General features: G+C 40.6%; 1 protein-coding gene across 3 annotated transcripts in view; it reads right to left on the minus strand.

The window, feature by feature from the left end:
• RAB3IP (RAB3A interacting protein) overlaps positions 1-17,871 on the minus strand; it is a 388,930-nt gene that overhangs the window by 254,452 nt on the left and 116,607 nt on the right. For all 3 annotated transcript variants that reach the window (XM_086921989.1, XM_086921972.1, XM_086921980.1), the window contains exon 2: positions 15,135-15,407. In XM_086921989.1, the coding sequence (XP_086778115.1) occupies positions 15,135-15,382 (248 nt within the window). In that variant the 5' untranslated portion in view covers positions 15,383-15,407. The remainder of the gene's footprint in view (positions 1-15,134; positions 15,408-17,871) is intronic.

Below are 17,871 nucleotides of genomic sequence, written 5' to 3' on the forward strand. Positions count from 1 at the left end.
TTTGCCCTTTCACTAGAGCCATTTTTGCACGCTCTTCAGGCACAATCCCAAATTGTACCTTTCAGGTCTAGTGTACAGGCACTGAAAATTACGGCATATGCCGATGACATTGCCATCTACTCTTCCAATGTCATCGAGGCACTACAAGGGATCACCACTGAGGCTTGTAGTTTTGGGAAAGTATCTGGCTATAAGTTAAATATAAAGAAGACACAAATTATAGCTAATTATGTACCAGTGGTAACGGTCCAGGAGATTTGTAAAGTCGCTACATATTTAGGCGTCAAAATTACATCTAAAATACGGGAAATAAATAACATCAATTATAACTAATTAATTAAATCTACTACTTTATTATTAAAAAAATGGCATAGATTGCCCCTGAACTTAATTGGCAGAATAAATTTAATCAAAATGAAGGTATTCCCTAAATTCTTGTATCTTTTCCGTTCCATCCCATTAGCATTAAATAATTTGTTGCTAAGCATTCCACACATATCTTGTAGCATGATTTTTTTGGGGAGGCCATCTTCCCTGAGAACTTTGCCATAGCCAGATGGTAGTAACCTTTTTGTCTAACTTCCGCCCTAGAGAATGGTTTTAAAGGAAAATTCAATTGCTCTACATTAGCTTTAAATATCTGACCTTTATTAAGTTTGTATTGCGTTTAGGTTTTTATACAATAGGCCTTTATAGAACAAAAGAAATACCTGGGCCATGTTATATGGCTCCATTTCCATTTTTTCTGTAATGGTTTTAGGATCTGTATGATCTAGTAAGCTATTTATCAAGATTTAATTTTTTAGACAAGGAGTTGTGTTGGCCAACTTTACTAAACTCTCAAACACTCTGTGATACATAGTATGCAGACCAAGGATTTCTTACTTAATATATTGCTAATATTTGCTTGAGCTTTGATCAGGATTGTAATTGAGGTGTGCTACTTGCAGCTGCTGTTCAGCCTGTGCCCACTGTTTAGCTTCTTTCTTTTTATGTTCTGATTTTAAGGAGATTAATGAGGTTCTTATACATGCTTTGAAGCACTCCCAAGTCGTGGTAGCACTGATGGTGACATTATTAATTAACATTTTTTTAAATTGCTCTAGTATGCATTCCTGGAGCTCTTTCTTAGCCAGATTGGGGGGCTCTGCCATCCATTATCTTTTGCTATTGTTTTCTTGATTTTGATCTCTTAGTTTTATGCTATTATTGATGCATGATCGGAAAAATAAGCAGGAACATTGCTGCTTTGGGGCAATCAACAGAGGAGGTTACAAATAGGTAAACCAATCTGACCTGACGCCAATAGTGCAGATTATTGATCCCTTGCTTTAAAGCTTTAGAAAGTGTAATTTGCTCCGGCTGTAACTAATTTTAAATTATTGATTAGCTAATACAAAGTTTTCAATATCTGTGGATTTCACAAGTAACCTTGTGTTTCTGACCCCTTCCTACTTTTTATCTATTTTCTCTCTTATTAAATTGAAGTCACCTTCAATAACTATTGGAGAGCAAAATTGAAGCCTTATCTAACACATGGATGGCAAACCCATTGAGATTTTGGAGGATGTAGACAAGGGTACTGATGGTTTTACAGAGTGGCTGGAGATGGTGACCATCAGTCTAGCCCCCGTTAGGGAAGTCACGTAAAAGAGGCATTCTCCATCAGCCCCCAGGTATAATGATAGACTCAGAACGCTCAAGCAGGCGTGTCACAGACAAGAGCGGATCTGGAAGAAAAATCAGGAAGAGCAAGAAAAAGTCGTCTATAGGAATCAAATTAGGAAATATAAATTAGCTCTGACCGAGGAGAAATATAAATACTGTACTAAAATTGAAAATGCTACCTCTGCCAAAGAACTTTTTAGGGTGCTGCAACAGATCTGCACCCCTACAGCTGCTGAAGAGCCCGAAGGCTCACTAAAGGTCTGCAACCAAATAGCTAATTTATTTCAATCTAAAATAGTTGACATCTGTGATGGTTTTGAAGTGCATGAACATCACTGTAAGAAAATTGTTCCTTCAATAGCCATGAACTTCAAGTATCGGTATACATCCTATTCATTTAAACTTGGCGACAAAGTTATTCTAGGCAATTTTTATTTCATAATTTCTTTTATTTCATATAGTTTCTCATTTTTAAATTTGTAAAAAAGACATTTCATCATGAATATATTTTTTATGTGGATATTTTTTCTTTTTTTAAACACATACAAATCATTATCACAAAATTAGTTGTAAATATGTACAAAATTATAAGACACAAATAATTTAAGAAAACACCACCTGATATCAGACACACAACTCAAAATACTGACACTCTCACAGACATACTACAGTCAAACCACACCATTAAAGGCAAAAGGGGAAGCTGAGTTTCAGTTGGCAAGGTCTAATGCCAATTCTAGGGTCTCAAAAGACAATTTGAGACCCCTGCACCAGGTCGACGCGCGTTTCGGCGGCTCTATGCCACCTTCCTCAGGACCTTTTTTCTTATAATTCACTTCAAAGATATCAGGGGACCTACAGGGTATATATAAAGAGAAAAATATATCTGTCACCAAAACAATCACAACAAGTTTAAGACAAAACCAGTGTAGTTTAAAAACCATTGCTTAGATTTAACACAGCAGCTCTTCACATGACCACCAGTTGCAGATAAAGGTACAAAGCGCAAACTTATACCTTACATGTTAACATCATAGAGTCATATCCTGAAGTAAGACCGTGGTTCAGTAATCACAAGGATAATTGTACAACAAACGAGTAAACCAAGATCCTGTTACTTCAAGAAGTTCATTTCGTATTAAATACCACCAGAACATTTCACATTTAAACGGGGGCTTTAATCTACTTACGGTAAAAGCAGATATTTCCTATTTCTTTGGTCCTATTTTCATGAAGGATGACCAATTAAAAGACAGGATATATGTAAAAAAGCACCTAAATGAAAAACATGAAAACCCTTACTCCACATACTACAAGTAGGTTGACTGGAAACAGGTTAATACGCTAAAGGGAAGTCTTACCAGTTTTTAGTGCAATATGTGGTACGGTAATAGCGATTAATCAGATCTCCATGGTAGCAGTTGTCTGTTCTTCCATAAACCAGGCTGACTAAAGTGAAAATACGCCGATGTTATAAAGTATACATCTTAATGCCCCCGTTTAAATGGGAAATGTTCTGGTGGTATTTAATACGAAATGAACTGCTTGAAGTAACAGGATCTTGGTTTACTCGTTTGTTGTACAATTATCCTTGTGATTACTGAACCACGGTCTTACTTCAGGATATGACTCTATGATGTTAACATGTAAGGTATAAGTTTGCGCTTTGTACCTTTATCTGCAACTGGTGATCATGTGAAGAGCTGCTGTGTTAAATCTAAGCAATGTTTTTTAACCCCTTCCATGCTGATGACGGCCCCCATCCGTCATGCATTACAGTGCTCGTGTGCTGATGACGGCTGGGGGCCGTCATAAAGCCATTGATTCTTTAAAAGCCTAGCACACGAGGAAAATCGGCCCAGCATGGAAGGGGTTAAACTACACTGGTTTTGTCTTAAACTTGTTGTGATTGTTTTGGTGACAGATATATTTTTCTCTTTATATATACCCTGTAGGTCCCCTGATATCTTTGAAGTGAATTATAAGAAAAAATGTCTTGAGGAAGGTGGCATAGAGCCGCCAAAACGCGCGTCGACCTGGTGCAGGGGTCTCAAATTGTCTTTTGAGACCCTAGAATTGGCATTTAGACCTTGCCAACTGATACTCAGCTTCCCCTTTTTCCTTTGATGGTGTGGTTTGACTGTAGTATGTGTGTGAGAGTGTCAGTATTTTGAGTTGTGTGTCTGATATCAGGTGGTGTTTTCTTAAATTATTTGTGTCTTATAATTTTGTACATATTTACAACTAATTTTGTGATAATGATTTGTATGTGTTTAAAAAAAGAAAAAATATCCACATAAAAAATGTATTCATGATGAAATGTCTTTTTTACAAATTTAAAAATGAGAAACTATATGAAATAAAAATAAAATAAAATAAATGATGAAATAAAAATTGCCTAGAATAACTTTGTCGCCAAGTTTAAATGAATAGGATGTATACCGATACTTGAAGTTCATGGCCATTGAAGGAACAATTTTCTTACAGTGATGTTTTTCTTCTCCCCTCTGTTCCTTGGTCAAATTTAATCTTTTTGAGGGGGTCCCATCTCTCATGCTGTTTGAAGTGCATGAATCCTCAAATCCACATACCCAGCAAACCTCGGGTAGAGAACCTCAACCAGCACCCTCCAAGCCGTCTGAAAATCTGGACCAAGAGCCTAAATTGCTCTTTGCCTGCTTATCCCTGACCTCCTAGATGGTGGGGCAATACATCCCTAATACTAAATCTGGGTCACCTCTGGAATCCTGTTCTGCAGCAATCCTACACATGGTAGCCAGCATCGTGGTTCAACCGCTCTAAAAGTTGATGAACAAAGCTATTCATTCCAGGTTGGATGGAGGCAGTGATTAGGCCCCTTCTAAAAAAAGAACAAAAAACGAATTTGGATAGTAAGGTCTGTAAAAACTATCGCCCTATCTTGCTGCTTAAGTGACCTACTGAAATCCTAGACAAACATCTAAACATACACCTGATGGAATTTGCAGAACAGCAGGGATGGCTGGGACAATTTTCAATTCGGTTTCAGGAAGTATCATGGAACTGACACTGGGATGATCTCAGCCACGGATTGTATTAGGCGCTTAGTAGACGAAGGATAAAGCGTGACATTGGTACTCCTTGATCAATCAGTGGCGTTTGATATCATCTCGCCCTTACTGTTAATTGATGCCCTTCAAGACATGGATATCACACATCCAGCCCTGGCCCTTCCGTCTTCTTTCCTTAGAGATCGCTCGCAGAGGGTGATGTTACAGCAGTACTACTCTGACGTTTTCTCCCTGCCATGTGTGGTTCTGCAGGGCTTATCACTAAGCCCTATGCTCTTTAACCTCTAAGTGTCACCGCTTGCAGATATAATCCAGGTTTCTGGGATGCAGGTGTTATCATTCGCCAATGATACACAGGTTATTGTGTCAGTACCCAAGAACTCTGCCACCACAGCAGAAGATTTCTCTCAGTGCATATCAGCAGTTGCAGACTGTATAAGACGGAACTTTCTGAAATTAAATGGTGATAAAACAGAGGTGCTGTTCTTTGGCCAGTGCTCATTGAGCTGAAATAGTGATTGGTGGTCAGACACAGGCGGCACATGTCCCATCCCAGTGGAGAAGGCCAAAAATGTTGGTGTTTTCTTAGATACTGAATTTGCACTCAATGCCCAGGCCAATCGCACTGTGGCATCCTGCTTCTGGATTATAAGGATTCTCAGGAAAAACCTTCCTCTTATCCCTCAGCCTGCATGAAAGCAGGGTGCATTTGCCCTGGGTATGTCCAGATTGGACTATTGCAATTCGCTCTATCTGGACTCTAACATTAGCACTCAGCGCCAACTCCAAGTAGCACAAAATTGTATTTGCTAGACTTACTCTAGACATTCGTAGGCGCCAATTGGCTATGGGGTTGGAAGCCTTACACAGGCTCTCCATCAGAAAGCGCATTATATTTAAAGCGCTCTGTATAATGCATAGGGCCCTTTTTCTCCCTAGTCCAGCGAGGATTAAAGATATGTTTCACTGGCATTCTCCAAGTAGAAACCTGCGTTTGGCACACCAAATCCGGCTTCCTGTGCCTAGGACTCAAAAAAAGAAATAAGCAGATAGAGCCTTCTCGATGGCTGGAAGTAGACTCTGGAAATCTCTTCCGCAAAGCATGAGGGCTATCCCACAGTTGTTGCCTCAAAACATGGTTGTATGCCTTATAGACCGGTTTTTTTCTGGTGGATTTACAGTTACGATCTAGCTTTGGATGGTCGGTTATACAGCCTTAATGCATTTGGGTAACTGTTGCGCTCTACAAATTCAAAATCATCATTTAAATCATCAAAAATCAACCAAAGTTCCATAGAGTGTGCTAATATGGTATTCTGGTCCCTAACAATCTGTGGTGTATACAGACGACGGTTATTGGCATTGAGTGCAATAAATGTCATATTACACTCCACTATACGAATGTGCGATTTATTCCTTGCCCATCAAAGACTTTCAAGTACATTTGCGTCTCTATGTTGACAGCTCATTTTTAATGGCCAGGACACAAAATGCACTTAGTGCTTTACTAAAGACAGATAACCCGTTTTATCTGGAGACAGCATTACATTGGTGAGCTCATAGAAAAGGTCAAACTCCCTTCTTTGGGCATCACAGTAAGCAGTAAGGGCAGCATGAAAAAATGCAGTTAATAAAATGGGGACAGCAGCATATGTGAATACAAGATATACCAGAAACTATGTTAATAACAATAGGAGAAACAAATGGTACTTTATCCCACCTTGGCAAGCTGGTGCAATGTTTAAGAAAAGAAAAAAAGAGTAACTGTTGCGTACAATACATTGGATTCTGTAATCCCTGTATCAATGGCAGTCACCAAGTTGACGATTATAAAGAAAAGACGTCAGAACTCGACTGTTACAAGGTTATTACAGTGGGGTTTGTCACAAGAGGCAGCAGTCGAGGTGAAAGCAGGTCAGGTCACGGAGCATAATAAAAGCAGCTGTTTAGAATAGCATTTGCAATGCAAAGGTATCGCAATTGTGAGATTTTGCGCTAATGGCATTGTGAATGACAATGTCTTTTATTTATGTATTTTAAAAAACCAGCAATAATGAAAGGCATTGTCAGACATCTGAGAACAAGTTCCTGAGAGGGATCACAGGACTTCCACAGAGCACCCCCTTAATCCCATTGTTTCTGGAGTTGGGTAGACGCCCAATTGCTGACAGAGCACGACTGCGCCCTGTCCTCTACTGGAGACGTCTTTGGACGACTCCAGAAATTAGACAATATGCGGAGGGCTTTCGTTGGATAATCAAGGAAGATATCTTCCACAAGATAAAATGGCTCAAAAATCTGAAGGCCATGCTAATTAACTTAGGGTTCTCTAATCTTTGGAATAACCCCGTGGGAGAAGACTTCCCAAGCAAAGAAGCCCTCAAATCACAATATTGGGACTGGGTGGGTGGTAATCTCTTGAAAGACGCTAGGTCTGACTCTATGGCTGGTCGCTACCTGGAGACAAAAATCTTTCCTATCCTAGAAAATTATTGGGATACTATTACGGTACCAATGGATAGGAAGCTCGTCTTTCAGTTAAGATCCGGATCTATCCCCTTAAAGAAACTGACGGCAGGTTGGCATAGATCGACCAATAGGTTATGCCCAGCCTGTGAAAATGCTGTGGAGAGTGTAGGCCACTTCCTATTTGTATGTCAAGCATACTCATCACCGAGGAGAATATGGCTTACGCCTGTATGCAAAAACCTGGGGACACGTGACAGTGCAGTGGCTTTAAGAATCTTGTGCACAACAACCCAGGAATCGATAGTTATTGGGGTAGCTAAATACCTGGGATGGGCTTGGGCAATCAGGCGACGATCTCTGGGGGGGATTAGTTAATCAGGTTTTCCTTTTAAATTATGGTTTAAAGTGCAAAATTACTTGCCATATATAAATTTTATCACGTTAATATTGTATGAGCTGCACAGAATGTTTATATGTACATTTGTAAATGTTATGTTTTACTCTGTAATGTTTTAAATTTTATACTGTGCTTTTATGAGAATTATCTCGAATAAAGCTTATACAACATTTACAATATCAATAGGTCAAAGTTTCTAAAATGCGAGACCTAATGCATTGCAAATGGTTCTAGTTTACAAGTGCCCCATGCTGTGCTTTCATGTTTATTGAGGCTTCTCCCCTTTCTTTAGACGAGCCTGTCTAAAGAAAGGTCCGCAGCCGCTATTAAAGTGAAAGCGCGGTATGGGGCACTTTTACCAACAAAAGTTTTGTTTGTCAAGTTGACAAACAAATGCTTTTTTTGTTGGTAAAAGCGCCCCGTGAAAGCGCGCATGGCACGCTGATTGTTGTAGGGAAGCACGTCATGCCTGCAGTAGGAGAAACTCTTTAAAGAAAACAGTGCTTACAGACTAATAAGAGTACTGTGTAACAACCGAAGTAAAAGGGCCAGTCCTCATGAGAGGTTACAAATGAAGACAAGGCGGTACTAAGAAGGGACTAACACACCTATGAACGAATCAGAAGCCAGCATTTACAAAGGACAATGACACAAGCCAATGACCAATATGGGCGGAAAGTGGTCGGGGCTTCAAGTCCATACTCCAATCAAGCATGCCTCGCAGAGTAGCACATGCGCTGCCCAGGCTCCACCTAATAAGGTATGATGCTTTGGACATTGCAGGAAGTATGCAGTGGACCTCTGTCCATGGCATTGGCTAGCTCGGTTGCACTGGGACTGCTCTTCTTCATTGTGGGTGCCCAGCTGAGGTTTAGGTGCCCGTTTTTTGTACTGTTTGCTTACTTTCTTCTTCACATTGTTCACAGTGTTGAAACGCTCGTACTTGTACAGTGACCAGCTGACTGCTTTCACCGGTACACAATTTCCAGATGTTTTTATTCAATTGCCTGAATTGACAGGTTCACGCACTACAGGTCCCAGGATGCACAGCATGTAATATAATAAGTCAGTCTTAAATCATGGAGTGCTCTTGACGGGTCCTTGCATGTTTCCATTACCGGAGTCACCATTAGCAGTGATGGAACAGAACAGGCTGCTCAGAGGACAAGTGGATGCAAGTGCCTGCAGATTCGATGCACTAGGGAACTGGGAACTGGCTCGCACAGGCTGTAAGGGGTGGGAAAGGTTCTCTGGCATCGACTGGGAGGAAGTCTCAAGCACAGCTATTAGGATACCTAGGTTATGGGCGGGTGGCTCATCCAGTTTGGGTATTTTCTTTGCATTCTGGGACTTGTAGCGCTGGGTATGCCGTTATACGGCTAGAACTTTAGTTACATCAATGGAAATGATACACCAGGCCCATGTATAGTGTTCTGGCAGTTAATATTAAACGCCTCTATGGGTCAGATCAGTAACCTTCCAAAGTGTGAGGTAAATTCCCTGACAATAGTGGCCACACTGTGGGTGAATGAAATGCCACTTTATAAGACGTGTTGTTTTTTTGCATGCTCAGAGAGTCACAATCGCAAGAGGAGATAAAAATCAAACAGTGAATCCAAAAAAGGTCTTGTGGTTTAGGTATATAAGTTGGACTATGGTACACTGCTTTCTACATGGGCATCTATCGTCTCCTGGGATTTTTTGTGGCATGTTGGTGCCATAATATTGGTATAAAAACACATTACTGCCCACATCGTAGAGGGTTTCGGTAGGGTTTTAATGGGACGTGGCAGCAGTCCAGCATTAGGAGTACCTTACCCCCATTCACTACGAGTAGGACTATGGAAGTACAGTCCCATCGCAATTCATGCTCTGGAGGCACTGATGTTGCCAATGGATGCAAATCATGCGAGGCATTCATCACTTCCTGTCCTATTCATGATTAATGCTTTGAACAACAGCTCTGCCATGTTGGTATGAAAATGGTTTGCTGTTATTTTATTGAATAATAGCACCTGTCTCATTATTTGCCAACACCTTCTATGCTTGTTGTCCATGATCACAAAATAAACGAATAAAGGCCTGTGTTGTATCCTCTGTAATGAATATGCCAAATGTATGATGCTGATGCTTGTACCGGAATTCTCTACATGATAGAATTTGGTGTCACAAAACCTCTTGCACAGGACATGAATTAACTAATCATCCACTGTCACATGATGAGACCTTGATGACCTTAAGCCAATGACAAGGTCAAGCATTTAATCTGCATACTGAACAAGACACTGAGAATAACCACTGAGACAAAACTGAGTGCTACACCACTTCTTGTGAGCATACAGAACCAGTCAACACACCACAACAAACTGTCCGCCTGCAACAGTGTTACTCAGGAGACCTACCAGAGATACCATAGCGAACACTCCAAAGTGGCATAATCAACATATTGATTACTAGAGTAGTCCAGAAGGTTTCTTTCCCGCCTTTATTACCTGTCTACTTCCCCAGCTCCTTCGCCCTCCCCTGAATCTTTCACCCTGCCTACTTTTCCCCTTACGTATTTGTGCTTATTGTTTATCTCGACCTTACAAGTAACTATGTTGCCATGCTCTAATATCTGTGTAACCTTTGTAACGATGTAACCTGTAACTATGATGTGATGCTCATGTAAAGCGCTCTGATACCTCCGGGTCTAGGCAGCGCTATATAAAACCTTTAAAATAAATAAATAAAATATTGTCAATCGATATAAGTAAGAAAAATAAATGGCTAACTCGCTGCAATGTACATGCCATATGTCTGAACTATAACTCTCTATGTGATAGAATTTGGTGTTATAAACACCCTTGCAGAATCAGTTATTTTATCTTCCTCTCTTGAGGGTACTTTCATAGTGAAGGGCATCACCCCTCAGATCACGATTCTTTGGTGTTTCTCTTTAAGTGGTTTTTCTTTTTTCTCTTTTTTTATTTATCTCTGAAATTTTTCGAACTAATTGTCTAATCTCGTTATACATTTCCTTGCACTTTATCATTGTTGTGAGCAGGCAGTGTGAAGTTAGCGATTTTAAACAAACTCTTAATTATATATGGTCGGCCTTTATATTCTAAAAGGATCGGAGTATATGAATATAATTTTGAAATAACTTTATTAGTAGAAAATACGGAACAGGGTGGTTTTCTAATGAGAACATACTCGGTCTCTAACCGATCTAAGATGGCGCCCGTAGATCCTGGCTTTGCGGCGTGGTGATACAAAAGGGGATGATGGACGGAGCGTTTGAGCAAATCAAACACTCACCCCCAGTCAACTGATCTGGGTTTAATCCATCACCATTCTTTAGTTCACTCCGCCACCCCAGTTCAGACATGGCCATATGCAAATCAGTCTGACCCCTGTGCCTCATGGGAACAGCCCAGCCCGAACTGCCAAAGCCATGTCTTCCCTGGACCGGAAACAAGCATCCTGGGACCGGTTTCTGGCATTTCAGCCATCATGAGCCAGGCTAGCTTGAATCCAGTGGCAAAGTGAGCAAGGGACTCACGTCTGAGCATACCCTGCCAACTTAGGGCGAACAAAGCGATACAAAAGGGGATGATGGACGGAGCGTTTGAGCAAATCAAACACTCACCCCGGCGTGGTGGTCGATGGCTATTAAAAAGGATCAGTATGGCGGCGGCGTTACACGCCACTATCGCCTTGGATTATAGATGCCGGGAGGATAACAGGGAACAACAGGTAAGAGCGCGATATTTAAAGTAAACGGAGCAGCGGACTTAAATTGTTGTTGTCGGCCTTTGTTGATATTGAAATAGTGACCTACAGTGATACGCAGAGTTTTGCCCTTAAGTACAGTCAATGTAAACTTAAGTAATGACCATCGGTTGTGTAAATGAAAACTAGGATGGTTGCCTAAACTATTATGATATAAGAGATACTTAATGGATAAATTAGAATTGCTGGGAACGGGAGATTATTATGCATTTTTGATCTATTTGGAGTAGGAGTTCAGAGCTATTTAACTTGGGAAAGGACACACACTGATGGTTAAAGTTAATTAAACAGGGACCTACAGTCCTGGAGAAGTAAAGACCGAATTGGATGTCGGCCCAATGGCCATTTGTTTGGAATTGATAGTCAGGAGTTTTAATCATATTAGATAAGGTAAGTGGAAGATTCATTTGGACATTTGATTATTGATGGACTTCCTAAAACGCATATAGGAAGTGGTATTGAATGGTATGTTTATCTGCTTATGTTTTTAGCTACATTTATATACCCAAATTGTAAATAAAAAGAGTGCAGGATACTGGTTGTAATAGGTGAGTTGGTAGATTTTAGATAACGGTGTGAAGGATTCACGCTGCACTGCATAAAGATAAATATGATCTTTTAATCTTCTTTCTTGTCTTGAAAATTGGCGTTGGTTTGAGATTTTAAGGCACAGGTTGGTGATAGATCTTAAGTGCACAACTTGGGTGTTTTCGTCTTCAATTCCTTTGGTTTTCTTTTGTTTTCTCCGTTTCTAGACTATACCCTTTACATGGTGGAGGTTAGGCTTAGCTTCTGACAGGAATGAGCTGGTAGAGGGAATTTATTGTGTTTAATTTGTATTGCAGCCCTGATGAAGTCTTTTGGAGAATAACCATAGACGAAACACGCGTGTTGGCTGTATTTCTGGCTGTATTGCTGTAATAGATTTCAAGACTCATGAACTGGAGAATCTGTTAAACAAGTCCTTGGGGAGGAGTAAAGAAATACGACAAATAAAGAAACCACAGACTTATATTTGAACCCTTTTATTTTGGGTATGAAATTATCATTGAGAATTCTACTTCAATTTGTGATACTACAAGAATATATTTTGCTCAGGGATTCTTAACAAAATAAGTAATTTACGCAATTGGGAACAATTGCGATTTAGCAGCAGTAGGTGGTGGCTGTTTAAACTCCCTTTGAAGCATATCATAAATATTGAAAGACAGGATATCTAAGCCATCAGACATTGCACAATGGAGACATCTCTACCCACTTTGTTAGAAGAACAATGGTACTTGTTTCGAAGATCTGGAAGATCATGAACTGGCAAATGACTGTCCCCATGTACAAGCCTTGGCCGTACTTTAATAACTACCTCAGGTTTAGGCGATCCTTATAAATGTATCTCACAACCCGAACAATATAACCCTACCTCATGGCGGTGTGATCTGATATTATATAACCCCTACCTCACAATTGTTTGTCTATATTGTCCTTGACATATACTAAGCCTTACTCACCTCTTATTGCTAATTGCACATGTTGATGAATATATAAATGTAATCAACCCCTCTTCAGCCACATATCTACCTCATGTATATTTGCTATGTACAACTCTATTATATTTGCAATCTGTAACCTACCCCTATGTTAAGCGCTCTGATACCCACGGGTCTTGTTCGCGCTATATAAAACACTATAAATAAATAAATAAATAAATAAATAATGTAAAATTGTGTTTTATACTACATTCCTAATCTCAACCCCATTTTTGTTTACTCATGCCCATGTTTTCCAGGTGTATTAAAGATCATTGAACCATCCCAATTATCTGGAGACAGCGGTCATGAGTGAGAGTTGGGAGGCGATGAAACCCCTACAGTTTCTGAAACAACTGCTAAATCTGGTGAAATATTGACTGTCTCAAGCCCCTCCTTTGTTGAAGCAAATTCCACCTGTCTATTGTCCTCCAGTCTAGACCTCTGAATAAGGCCTCTAATGATTCAGACCATGCCAGCTGACATGAATAAATGCCAGACTTGCTTTAAAACCAATAAATATTTATTTAATCATGAGCACGGGGCATGGGGGAAAAAAGGACTCACTTTGACAGGAGAGCGGCAATTTGTAAAGTCTGCCTCAAGGCCGCAACGACTTCTGCGGCAAACAAGGGTCGGGCATCATGAGGCTCAGCAGGTGTGCCCTGGGTTGCTGAACCACTCCAGCGGCCGGCGCAGTCAGTATGCATCGCTGCCTGTGGGGTCGGGTGACAGGTGTCAATTCAGACACCTGAGCCACTCAACTGGGTTGGAAGGGTTCTGGACCCGTTGGTGCAAGCAGGGCAGTGCTACCTCAGTTCCTGCCAAACCACCCCACCCCCGTAGACCCTGCGCGCGCCGCACGGAAAGTCAACAACCAGCAGAGAGCGCGAGCGACGGCCCAGTACCCGGTCGCATTGCAGAGAGCGAGAGATAGGAGCGTCCTTTTAAAAAAGGGTTGCGTCGTGCTCACGTGCGCCTCGCCTGACCGATTTTGTTTTTTTAGGGTCCCGAGCCGCAGCCTCTGTCACGAGCGAGAGGAGAGGCTCCCTTTGTGCTGCTATTGAAGGAGGAAGTGTCCCGCCCATCCGGCCAGTCATATAAAAGTAGTAAGCTTGCACCGTCCCTTCTCACAAGCGTTCATACCATAACAAGCAGCGTGCAATACTCCATGGGAGTGAACTTGCAAGAAAAGGTGGGACATGCACCCACCATTAACCAATTGCAGGCTAGACACACACAAAAGCCAATCCAAAGCGTGGGAGGAGTCAAACCCCACAAAGTACAGACAACAGATCGCCTAACAGCACAAGTGCTGTTTAGGCTTGACCTAATAAGAAATGGTATGTTGCTTTTCTTTCTTTTGCTCTATTTTAATATCTTACAATGACAAGAAGAGAGAATGAGTTTATTTTTTGCCCTCTGATAGAGAAAAGTTAGAATCTTTTTGAATGTTTCTACATGTTCAGGGCTATTGCAGCTTTTCTTTTTTTAACTGAATTTTATTGAACTGTTTCTAATATCAGTTAGCAACAAATTTCTAACAGGTTTGTGATGCGCTTAATTTTGCACTGAAGGCTTTTGTTTTTATTTTTCACGTTTGCAAACATGCTAGCTCTTTCATATGAAAGAGCTACACACCAAGGTTTTAAGTGGTTTGTGGGAAAGGTGATAGTGTGATCATGTTTTTTTGGGATAAAGTAGCCCCGGCTTACATGAAAAGGATACTGCAAGTCACCTTGAAATTCCATAAGTGTTTAAAGGAAATGGGCTTTTGGCTTCGTTCCTCTATATGGCTATGGAACTCATCGATGACTTGCAATATCCTTATAATGTACGGCAGGGGGTACTTTATCCCTAATATAAAGGCAGCGTTCAAACTATAGTGCCCAAGGTTTCAAGTTTGCAGTGCCAGATCAGTGCAAATTCTTTGTTTTCTAAATTGCAAAAACAAGTTTCCAGTGACAGCTAATGGCCTAAAAGATCACTGGGGTGCTTATGAAACTTATGATAATCTTTAGGATACGGCAGTGCTACTTGCTTGACCCTGTGAACATGGTAAACATTTCAATGCATTACAAAGCAACTACAACTGATGGAGCAAGATGCACATTATATTAAAGGTTATCTTAGTGAGAATGAAATGCATAGAAGAACCATAAATGAGAATACACATTATACAAAATAGAAATTTTATCTGTTGAACTAAATACAAAAATGTTACTTGGCTCCTGTGTGACGAATGCGACATACCCAGTTACAGAAGATTCCACACAGTTGACCTGTCGTGGATATGAATACACCGGTTGTGTGGGGAGTTCAGATACATTCAGTGAGTTTGGCTGAACTGACGAGCAGTTGATACAGTTGTGGGGTCGGTACACAACATTAGTAGAGGTAGTTTCTTCTTTGGTCCCTGGCTCACACAAGCCAAGAAGGTCCGGGGTAGTAGGCGAAGCTAGGTTCACTTCATGAAAGCCTTCCAGGGGATCGCTGGCCATAGCAGAAGCCTCATCATATGGAATCCTGTGGATTAAATGCAATAAAGGGGATCAGATTGTATGTATTGCAGCATTTATATAAAGCTTACTACCCTTACGTGGGGCGCAGTGTTTTAAACAATGCTAGCGAAATAAGAACAGTCTTGATCAAATTGAAATAAGGTTGTCAAAAAGAAATGCAGAGATGTTACTTTTATTAAATATTCATAAATACAGTTTTAGCAAGGAAATGTATACACAACAGCAAACGGTAAAATCGTGGACAATACGTGGAAACTTCAACCTCTCCTTTTAAATGTATTAATTTGCATGCATACATGTGAAAGCTGTACTGGCTTTGCAGTTATAAGTAGCCCAACATCCTTTCCAGTTAAATCGCTACACTCCCTTTTCACTGTGCATCTTAAATCTGGAGGTAAATCCCTATCTGTGAGAATGGGGAATATATCATTTTCTTCATGTTGTAATTTCATTTTAAAATCATCAAAATCAGGATCTTTTGTTTTAATGTAGAAACCATACAGGGACAATAAATTGCAAAATCTAATTAACAGAATAGGTCTCAACCAAACAGACTTACTGTACTATATTCACTAATTAACTAGTTGTTTATCTGAAATGCTTTCTACTTTGACCTCTTTTTTCAAGAGGGGTAACTCGGGAACCTCTGAAGAAAATATGTTGAATTACAGTGGCCACAGTTTGGCTCCTATGATCTCCAGGCCCTCTCGAGCCTGGAGGAGCAGCTGCTCCGCAAACGGTCTCGTCAAGCCATGTTTGACGCCACTGCGTTGTGGAGGAAAGAAATAGATCAAAAAATGAGAATAAAGCAAGCGTTGAATAAAAAGAAAGAGAGGATGTCTATGGCTGATCATGCGAAAGAACATTTAGAAAATAAGGTTCACCCGAGGCAGAATGTTCTAACAAAAAAAACAAAGGCCTCTCGAACCTAGAGGGGATTTAAATCCCCTCGAGCTCCGAGAGGCCTTTGTAAAAGATTGGAATGTTGCTCTGCAGGCCTTTACCGTCCCGTAGAAGCACAGAGCACTCCATTGTCTACAATGGAGCTCCCGTCATTCCAATGGTGTAATATAACGTTATGGACGAAGAAAACACACAAATTCATAGCATAATTTCACATTGAGAGGCAGCAATAAAAATGTTACAAGCACAACCGCAATCACACTATTCACATATACCACAAGCGAACACAAATTTTCATTTAGTGTTAAATTTGATTACATAATTTGATGCACAGAAAAAAATTGTTCTTGCTAAGAATGCAAAAACTTTCATATCACAAAGGTTTAACTTTTAGCCTTGTAATGTTGCAACACAAGTTCATTCCTTCCCACGGAAGATGAAGCAGTGCATCTCAACATTTTTAGAGCCCCGACCCAAATTATATAACGACAAACTTTAGTGACCCATCTAGCTTTATAGCTTTAATGGACATGAGGCAGGCGATTTAAATGTACCTAGAACATTGTGTGGTAGAGCGCTATAATTTACAGAGAGCCCGCTGCTCATTGAAATGGCCACTAAAATTGCACAGACATACAATTTTACTGATAAGGCTATATTGCACACAAACAATGTGTGGAAATCTTATTTCATTGAATATTTATCATTTGTGCTTCACCAAGTAAAGTGAAATCGGCACGCCGACAAAGTTTAATTGAGAGAGTACGTTTATGATGAAATGAAATAGAATGATAGAGTAATTAAAGAGAAGGTGTGCATCCCACTATCCCACAACCGATTTCAAATGACTTTTCTGTCCAATTTGTGAGATAGCACCCCAAAAAAACGAACTAACTAGCCAAACAAGTTTGAATTTCAAGGACATCACTATTGCAAGATCGGACAGGAGTGTTGTTTCTCTATCACGCTTTAAGAAAATGACGTAAAAATATCTTAATGTAAACACAGACTTTTTTCCACGAACATGTACTGAACATTATGTAAGCTGTAAGCAAGTAATTTTTCCAATGTGCAGACAGTCAATTCTGGGTACGTTACGTTTGTTGCTTGCAATTGTATAAAGTATAACACCAGCCTAGCAGTGAATGGACTGGTGGCCTCCCGCCCTTGGAGCCTGTCCTTCGCCCTCCCAGTCCGCTCGGAACTTGGGTGTTATTTTTTACACCAAGCTCTCCTTCGAAAAACAAGTTAGCAGGACGACCTCTACCTGCTGTGGGGTTCTTTAGAACCTTGAGGAAATTAGTACACTATCTTTCCACCGATGCCCGTAAACAGGTTACGGTGGCCCTAATTTCCTCAAGGTTAGATTACTGCAACGCGCTGTACCTTGGAATTAATAAATCGCAGATACAGCGTCTACAAACAGTACAAAACGCAGCAGCTCGGTTTGTTGCTGATGCCTCGAGGCTCACCTCAGGCACCTCTATCAGGAAGGACCTTCACTGGCTTCCCATCCAAGCCAGAATAGAGTTTAAGGTCCTGTGTCTCACCCATCGTGCATTGCA

Source organism: Lissotriton vulgaris, chromosome 1_1, assembly GCF_964263255.1.
Source record: "Lissotriton vulgaris chromosome 1_1, aLisVul1.2, whole genome shotgun sequence".
Lineage (NCBI taxonomy): Eukaryota > Metazoa > Chordata > Amphibia > Caudata > Salamandridae > Lissotriton > Lissotriton vulgaris.